Genomic DNA, 9,492 nt, shown 5'->3' with positions numbered 1-9,492 from the left:
AGCCTGGGGAAGGGCAGGGCAGGGCTGGGCTGGGCTGGGCAGGGCACAGCTGGGCTCACCAGCCTGGGCACACTGTGCTGGCTGTCCTGAGCCCAGCTAAGGGCTCACCTTCACAGCTGTGTTCAGGAGCCGGTCCTTCTCTTCCAGCTGCCTGTGTTCACTCTTCAGCTCACTGCTCCTTTTCAGGAGTTTTCTCTTCTCCTCTTCCTTGACTAGGACCCAAGACCCCCCGCCCCAAGGTCAGGTGCAGCCTCAGGAAGGAGGGCAGACTGGCAGGACCCATCTTGCCACGCTGGTCACCCTAATCCTGAGTCATGGGAATGGGGCAGCACCCTTTGGGACCAGCTCCAAGGCATAGAACCCTGGCTGTGTCTCTTCAGGCATAGTGTTCCATATCTCTGAACCTCAGTGTCTTCCTCTGTACAATGAAGGCGTTGGTCCTCCCCTAACCCTTCTGTCTCTAAATGCTGACTGATGAGGTCAGAAGATCACTGGTCTTAACAGGCCATTGGGTACAAGGAGGAGGAAACTGAGGTCCAGAGCGGGTAGGCCACACCAGGTAGGTGATGGTGGTTTCTATAGCCCCCACTACCCTGTGGCCCTTTCCTCCAGCCCTTCTGCCTGAGGACGACAGCCTACCAGCCAGAGGTGTAGAGGGAGCCTGGGATGGGAGTCAGGGCTCCTGAGGAGGACCTGGGGGCCTCATGCCTCCTCTGTCTGATGGGGCTCGGGCTTGAGGAGGGAGCTCTGGACTCAGAGGCCCTGGTTTTGGGGGGAACTCCTGGTTCTGCTTCATGAGCTCCAGCAGGTTCCTTCCCCTCCCTAAGAGCTTTCATGGCCCCTGAGGGCCCTGTCAGTTCTGGAGTCTGGGACCCAACAGACTTAACTTTGTCCTCACTACTCCAGGGCTAACTCCCTGCCCAAATCCCTGGCAGAAGGATCCAGACTCCAGGGGCACTTGAAGGAGCACTGAGGCAGGGGGCAGGGGGCAGGTCCCTTCTCTCTGACCGTGGCTCAATCACATCTAGCCAAGCCCCTACCTGTTTTGTGTGTGACGTAGGAGTGAACTATGGTCAACATTCCTGGCCAGGGCACATTTTCATCTTTGTTCAACACCTGGGAGAAAGAGGAGAGGGAGCAGATGTGAAGACCTGGTATCCAGGTGATAGAGGATGAAACCTGGGCATGGCAGCCTGTGGTGCAGTGCTCAGGGCCTGCCTTCTCTAGTCCAGGAGTTTGGGGCAGCTCCCATAGATGGGCCCAGATGAGGCTGGAGGTGGGAGCCAGATCCCTGGGAAGCTGCTCTAGCCCTGAGTCAGGCCAGGCCAGCCTGGGCAGAATCCAGAGGCAGGCAGCCACTGAGGGAAGAGGCCTGGAGGCCAGACTGAACAAGGCCAGAATGCAAGGTCTGGTTCCTCTGACCAGGGCTGTTCAGGTCACTGAAGAGAAAGCCTGGGGGAGGTGGGAGGGGGATGCATATAGAGTGGTAGTTATGTGGCACAGGGATCAGCCTTGCTCATCTTGACCCCAGAGGGTAAGATGAGGCTCAGGAGTGGAAGTTCCAAGGAACAGAGTCTGGCTCAACACAAGGAAAAGCTTTCTGGAGAATCAGAGCTGCCTGAATGTGAAAGAGGCTGCCTGGGTAGATAATGAGTTCCCCATTCATGGAGGTATTCAAAAAGAGACTGGATGACTGCTTGTGAGGAATGCATGACAGTGGATTCCTGTGCAAGTTGATGATGTGTCTCTGAGGTCCTTGCCAGATCAGACCTGATTCAGTTGGGCAGCTCTGTTAACCACTGAGGGAGTGGAGTGTGGAGAAGTAGAAGGGTGCCACTGGGCCCAAGAAGAAGGGCTCTGGCAGCAGGGCAAGACGCCCCAGAGGCTGGGGCCTCATGTGGTCGATGCCAATCATCTCCCTCTCCTCCTCCTCCCTGTAAGTCACTAAAGGGGGACAGAGGGAAGTGGTGATAAAGGGAGGGACCTTCCAGCTGGGCATGGGCTGCCTGCCCCCCCTTCCCGATGGAGGCAGAGGCCCTGGTGTGTAGGGAGGGGACACGCCCATTCTGCTGCTGGACAGCTCCAGTGTCAGCAAGCTTTTACACACACTCAGTACCTACTGGTGCCAGGCAGGCCCCTTGCCAGGGTTACAAAGATAAGAAGAGAAAAGGGACCCTGCCTTCAAGGGTCTGGCATTCCAGCATGGGATACACTCACCAAGAGAGAAATAGTGACAGTAGAGGCAATTTAAGGACAGTCCCTTGGAGGAGGGATGGGAGGCACTGGCAGCTGGAGGCCAGTGGGGAGGACCAGGAGAGGACACATGAAGGATGTGGGGCCTGAGATGAGCCAAAAGAGAAGGAAGTGAGGACAGAGAGAGAGTGTTCCTGGCATGTGGAATGTCCTGGACAAAGGCCTGGAGATGGGAGAGGATGCTGTGTCCTGGGCCTACTGGCCCTACTGGCCAGGCGGGCAAGAGCCCAGAATGCACGGAGGGGAGTTCTTTGCAACAAGCTGGGAAAGGCTAGCCTAAATCTATATCCCTGGAAAGCTGCCTGGACTCCCAGTTCTGCCCTCTGGTGCCAGGGTACCACCTTTCTCTTCAGGTCAGTGCTATGGTCCAGAGTCTCCAGAGCTTTCAGGACCCATTGGCCCAGTGACCCTGCTCCGGGCCACCTTCTCTGCTGGACGTGCTGGTGGATGCCCACTCCTGGGCTCAGCATTGCCTTCTAGAACTACTTGGAGAAAGAGACCTTCCCCTGCCTCCCTCCCCAACTGTCCAGGCTCAAGTCCCTTCCCCCACCTGTGCCTAGGCACATTCCCTTCCCCCTGCTCCTGGCTGGCCCTACCTTCTCTTGGCACTTGGGACACACCCAGACACCCTTGGGTGTGGTTTTGAGTGGGGGGTCGAGGCAGCTGAGGTGGTAGGTGCCTGGGCAGGTGCCACAGGGCTGCAGGTTGGCGCCTCTCTTACATATCACACACACCTCTTCATGGGAGATCTCATTCTGAAAGACAGAGGAAGAAGGGGTGAGGCTGGAGGGGGTGGCAGAGGAGCTGTTTCCTGAGGTAATGAGGAGAAGGGGCCAGATAGTAAGGAGCCCCATCCCAGTACCATCTTGGCCCAGCTGTAGCCCCTGGTCACCTAGGGAGGTCACCCCAAGGGAAGAGCTGCCCCTTATAAGCCTGTGACTGTGGATGCTCAGATGGGAGAAACTGAGGCTCAGAGAGGTCCCCCAGGGAAGGAAAAGGCTAGTCTTGGGTCCCTTATCCAAGGGACCTCACCTCTGGGTGCCTCAGTTTCCCCTTCTGTGCCATCCCCCTCTCCTCAGTTTCTCTAAAAGTTTGCAAAATGTGCTCTGGTGCTTCCCCATTGTTGGAGCTGGGATGTCCCTTCTCCCATCTAACTCACACTGTCCTTGGCCCCTCCATGTAGAGGCAAAGGCTCTAACGTTTGCTAGCAGGAGCAATCCTGGGTCAATCATTTTTCTCCCCTGAGCCTTGATGTCCACATCTGTACAATGAGGTTAACAAGGCTTGGATCCTAGGACTGATTTGGAAAGGTCCTTGGGAACCATCTGAGGCCCATGGAGACAAGCGGCTTAACAGTAGGAGTCGAGATCCTTCTGTGGCCTCTGATGACCAACTGGCACTTAGAGATCCCCAGGGGTAGTTCCTTTGCTTAACAGAGGAGGAAGCTATGGAGAGTCTGAGGGACTTGTCTAAGGTCAAGAATCCAGCCAGTGTCAGAAGCATGTCTAGGAACTTGGTCAACCCATGCCCAGGCTTGGGCTCTCTGAACCCCCATTATTGATTCCCCATGACTTCACCTGTCCATCGACCTGGAACTGATTTTGATGTCTAGAATGCACAGTTAAAGACTTTGTGAAAGGTCCCCAAAATCATAGGAGATCCCTGCCATGGTTCTGCCTATCTCCTCACTAAGGCAGGGAAATGCATATAGGTATTCCAGAGAGTCTTGAAAGGACAAAGGATGAATCATAAAGGGCTTCCTGCTTTCTCCACCACTCACCAGAAATATAATACACAGACACAAAAACAGAGTCTCAGAATCTGAGTCAGAAGGGACCCAGAGATGGAAGGTAACCCACTCTAAGGGGTCACCCAGCTTCCACATGGACACTTCCTTGTGGTGACACTCAGCCTCTCCCCAATTTCCTGAACATTCCCCTAAATCAAGGCTGAACTCTAGTGGACCCCTGTCACTCACTAGCTGGGGAGCAGCCTGTAATGCCAAGCCCCGAAAGTACATCCTTGAAGACACACAGACACATTCACAGAGTCACTCACACACACTCACACTTATACATATACTCACACCACATACTTACTCACACATACATACATATACCCTCACACTCACCCACACATACTCATACATACATATACTCTCTCACACACACTCCCACACACACTAGGACCATTCATATTAGGTAACACATACCTTCCAGCAGGGCTCCTCATTTGCTAAGGCATGGAAGAAGGGCAGAGAACAATTAGTGGAGAATGAGGAAGTTGGTGAGCTGGCATTTTCTGGAGGCAGGACCTTGGGAGGGCAGCCAAGGCCTGAGCAGGGAATGGACAGAAGGGGAGGGGCCATATCTGCTTTGGGCCCCAGGTCAGGTAAGAAGCAGCAGTTCAGGGGCACCACAGTGGAGGTGGGAAACATTCCAGGGTCTGCTAACCTGGTCCAAAGGTGGCCAGGATTAGGTGCTGTCCTTCTGGAATGGGACCAACCTGATGATTGCACTGGACATCTTAAGTCAAGGGTTCTTGTTCTTCAATGGCAAAGGTGAAAGGAACCCTGCCTACCCTTCATCTAAATGATAGGGAAACTGTGTCCTAGAGACAGATGCCACAGGGTAACAGCAGGAATCTGACCCCTTTGCAGTGACCAGGTCAAAACCCAGGAACAAAACAAGGCCTGCAGAAACTCATCTCTCAACTTTCTTCCAACCTGTGGCATGATTTGAAAGTACTGCCTTCAAAGGCTCTTCCCTGAGTCTCCGTTCTCCCTCCCTACATTATCTGGTCTGTTTACTGCCAGGGCTGGGGACAAGGCAGGTAAGGGACAGCAATACAAGAATCTTTCCTATATTATGGAAATACCGCTTTAAAGAGCACTGTAAGAAAATAGGAGATATGTGTGGCAATGGGAAATGGCAAGGAAAAAGAGAAGTGGGGAGACAGCAGGATCTGGGGCTTTGGAGGTCCCCATAGACTTGGGGTCAGCTCAAATTCTTGCAGTGGTTCAGAGGAGCTGACCACGGTGCTGCTGGCGGTCCCAGGGAGCTGCCTAGGGCGCTGATAGTTGTCTGGGGAGCTGACCACGGTGCTGCCAGCTGTCCCGCTCTGACCAAAGAACAGGCCTCCACAGGTGCCCTCCTTTCAAGCACGCAGAGACCAGGGGACAGGGCACTTACCTCTTGTTGACAGGAACAGAGGGCTGTTTAGGCAGTTTGACGCCAGGCGTTTCCTCTGCGGAGGATGAGAAGGCCTGCATGAGTACCCTTGGCTACTCCAAGAGCTGCCTGCTCCAAAGTTCTTCCTGCCTCCCCACTCTTCAGCTGGCTCAATGCCTCCCACCCACCGAGAGGCACCCAGAGAGCAAGCTGCCATGATTCATATCCAGCTCCTAAGCTGGGGACTGTTCCCACTGCTCCAGAAATAAGTCTAGCCCTGACCTTCCTCCCTCCCCACTTGCTGTGATAAGAATCAAGAAAAATCTTGGTTGGCAAAGGGCTTGAGTAAACCAAGGGAACGCAGTCTGGATCATGGACAATTCACAAAGAGACTCTGAGATTTTCAAGAAGCTGCCCCCTTCATTTTGCAGAGCACCCCTAGCTGCAGCAGCCGGAGATGGCAGAGTTCTGAGTCAATGCCAGGCCACCCACTGACTGGGTGATAGTAGCTCCCATTGTGCCTGGTACAGTGGGATGAACCCAGCTATGGAATCAGAGGGCATGGCCCCAAATCCCACCAGGCACTCTCTTTAGCATGTGTGACCTTGGGCAAATCATTTAACTGCTAATGTTTCCATTTCTTCCCCTGTAAAATGAAGGGATGGGACTCAGTATCCTCTGCCGTCCCTTTCAGCTCTAGAGCTGGGTTCTTGTGATTTCCTTTGAGTCCAGAAGCAGCTCTGGGAGGTAGGTGCTATTATTACAGATGGGGAAACTGAGGCATTGTCCTGTTAAATGACTTGACCAGGGTCAAGGGCCTCATAATATCAGAGGTGGGATTCAAGCCCAGTGCCTATTCAGTACACATAAGCTGGACTGTTAGGCTTCACCATGAGGAGATGCAGGGAGAATAAAGATGGAGTGTGTCCTTGGTACAACACACTACCAGACTGGAGAGATAGTTAGTGGGATGTGGGGACAGAGAGGCTTTGAACCCAGGCCTTGTGCCGGTCAGGGCTGGGCTATTTCTAGGTCATTGCCAGGGCCCTCCCCAGATGCGAGCTGTCTCCTTGGCTGCCGTCTCCCTGCACCTCACACAGAGGCGCTCACCTCAGTCTCCAGGAGGCCACTGTATGCTGGATTGGCAGTGCTTCTCCTCTTCCTTTCCTGACGCTTGCTCTGGATTTCTGAAGGGCAGAAATAGACAGTTCCCACCCTGAGTGATGGCCTGGCATCATTCCCGAGGGCTGCTGCCTTCCTGGTCACACCCATTTCCATTCCCTAACACAGTTATAGCCTCCTTTTGGACTTGTGCCCTTGGATAAGCAAGATGCCAAGGAGACGCATATGGCATGTATTCTGCAGCACATCCTGTGGTCCCAACCAGGTCACGGGCAGAGCAGTCACCAAAGCCACACTGTGTACAACGAGATGGGACCCCAGTTAGGTCAGCCTCTTGCTGGGGGTCGGAATGCCCTCTATAGCTCCGTTGACAGGTGGTCAGTCAGTCAATCTCTGCTCTCCAGCAATGGAGAGCTCACTATGTCACAAAGCCACTAAATCTAATTTTGCATTTCTCTGATCAGTGGGAAAGGCTTCCTTTCTAGTTATCCAAAACGAGTCTCTGGAGCTTCCTCCTACTCTATTCTGCCTCCTGGGGCCAAGAATAGGCCAATCCCTCTTCACTAGGACAATCCTTCCAATTCTTGAATCTGCTACTAAGTATCTTGGTACCACTGGCCCATCAAATGTGATGCAGAAGATATTTGTAAAGCACTTTGGGTAGTACCTGGCACTTAGTAGGTGCTTCCTTCGTGTTCCCCTTTTCTACCCTTCCCAAAGCCATGTCTATCATCCTTTCCAACCAGTCTTATCTCCTTCCTTCCTCTGACCGCCCAACTTCTATCTGTCTGCACTGGCCTACACTTTCTAACTGCCCACTCTTCTGAATCCCTTGAAATCTGGCTTCTGACTTTATTCGTCCCAAAGCTTGTCAAGATGTCTTTCTTTTGGCTTTTCCCCTCCTCCTTTTGACAGCTGCTGACAGTGCCATCCCTGCTCCTGTAGGCTGTCATCCATGCTCTAGCTCCCCTTCACCCTAGTAGTAACCCAGATACATTGACCTTACTTGTCCCAAGCCCTGCACTCTCTATCTCACCTCATTGCATTCACAGGGCACCCCCATGCCTGGAGCATGCAGTGTTCTTTTCCCACCTCTCAGAATTTTCACTTCCATTCACAGCTCAGCTCAGGCATCACCTTCCTCAGGAAGCTTTCCTGAGCCTCCAACTGCTAGTGTGGGGGCCACTGTCAAGTTGCCTCATGTTGACATATTAGTATAGGTACTACATGATGCCATAGAATGTAAGCTCCTTGAGGACAGAAGCCCTGCTGTTTTGCCCTTTGCATTCCATTACATCCTTAGTGCCTACCATGACCTGGGGCCTTGAACCCAGGTGAAATTTAATCAATGTCAGATTTTATTTGAATAATTTCATTCTCACCCTCATCAGTTATTTCCCTTTGTGTCTTTGAAATTTCATTACTTTTAAAATATTTTTCTGTTTGTTTCATTAAATAGTTCCCAATTACATTTTAAAAAAATTTAACATTCATATAAATTTTTGAGTTCCCAATGTGAAGTGAGCAGAGCCAGCAAAACAGTGTACACAGTAACAGCAATGTTGTATGACGATCACGTGCGGATGAGTTGGCTATTCTCCGTAATCCAAGACAATTCTGAAGGACCCGTGATGAAGAATGCTATCTGCCTGCCGAGGGAGACTTGCTGGAGTCTGAATGCAGATCACAGCAAAGTTGATTCACTTTCTTTGTTGTTTACGGTTTTGGGGGCCTGTGTTTTCTTTTACAGCATGGCTAATGTGGAAATGCTTGACATGAAGGCATATGTATACCCCACATCCAATTGCTTCCTGTCTCCAGGATGGGGAAGGGAAGAAGGGAGAGAGCATTTGAAACTTAAAATTAAAAAAAATACAATATTAAAATTTATTTTTATATGTAATTGGGGAAAATATTTTTTCAAAGGAGGATAAGAAAGATCTATACAAATGAACCTCCTGATTACTTTCAAAAAGCAACTGAGATCATTTTAATCAACTGAGTCAAATGCAAAAATAATTTGTTCTGAGTTCCAAATTCTCTCCCCTACTCCTGTCACTTGCCTGCCCCTTGAAAAGGCAAGTAATATGATGTCAGTTATGCACACACCAATTACACACCTACACATGTACCAAAAATGTATATACATGAAATTTCATTCTTGACATGTCCAATAAAGTTCACTCATTCCCGGGCTAACTTTCCCTATTTTTTAATATATGGAATTCTACCCATTCTTTCCCTGAACACTGTGAATTATAAGAATGGGGACTAGACCTACCCCTAGCTTCCCTGAGGACAGGGAGAACCTCCCTCCACCAAGACACCTCAGCTCCTCTTCTTAGAAAGTTGCCTACAACTGAGGGGTCAAACTCCACCTCAGCCCTACTACTGGCAAAATTCCCAAGTGTAGCCAGCACCAGATTAAAATATAATTGGGAAATGTTTACCAAGCTAAAAAGAAATACAATGAAAACTAGATAATGTTTATTTGTGGTTTTCTAAGTCACTGGGGTTAGGTGATCTGTCCAGGGTCTTACAACCAGTGCATGTCAAAGGCATGGCTTCCTTTACTTTTCTGTCATGAATTATGAAAGGCAATTATCCTTTCCAAGAGTGACCTCATTTCTACTTGAACCATGCCCTTCTTCTTGTTGGGGAGAATCAGGTGCATGGGAACAAGTCCTCTTGACTCTTCTTCCATATTTCGAAGAATTAAGGATTAAAGAGAGCAAAGAAAATATTAACTGAGAGACAGAAGCAGATGGAAAGAAGGAAATTTAGAGGGAAAGATAAAGAGAGAAGGAGAGATAGAGAAAGAGGGGAGAAAGAGATAAAGAGGGGAGGAGACAGAGAACAAGGGACACAGAAACAAACAGGGAATGAGGGATGGAGGGATAGTGAGACAGAGATAGAGAACGAGGGATGGAGAGACAGACAGACAATG

The 9,492-nt window shown here is 50.8% G+C and overlaps 1 protein-coding gene across 1 annotated transcript in view; it reads right to left on the bottom strand.

Annotated features, from left to right (window-relative positions):
• PHF21B (PHD finger protein 21B) overlaps positions 1 to 9,492 on the bottom strand; it is a 41,246-nt gene that overhangs the window by 1,307 nt on the left and 30,447 nt on the right. The window contains exons 7-12 of the mRNA XM_069103648.1: positions 6,534 to 6,610; positions 5,445 to 5,499; positions 4,466 to 4,488; positions 2,850 to 3,008; positions 1,041 to 1,116; positions 109 to 212 (exon numbers count right to left, since the gene is read on the bottom strand). Coding sequence (XP_068959749.1) covers positions 109 to 212; positions 1,041 to 1,116; positions 2,850 to 3,008; positions 4,466 to 4,488; positions 5,445 to 5,499; positions 6,534 to 6,610 — 494 coding nt within the window. The remainder of the gene's footprint in view (positions 1 to 108; positions 213 to 1,040; positions 1,117 to 2,849; positions 3,009 to 4,465; positions 4,489 to 5,444; positions 5,500 to 6,533; positions 6,611 to 9,492) is intronic.

Source organism: Petaurus breviceps, unplaced genomic scaffold, assembly GCF_028583685.1.
Source record: "Petaurus breviceps papuanus isolate PSGF00001 unplaced genomic scaffold, PetGlider_PUasm1.0 610, whole genome shotgun sequence".
NCBI lineage: Eukaryota > Metazoa > Chordata > Mammalia > Diprotodontia > Petauridae > Petaurus > Petaurus breviceps.
This window is presented reverse-complemented; position numbering and strand designations above follow the sequence as displayed.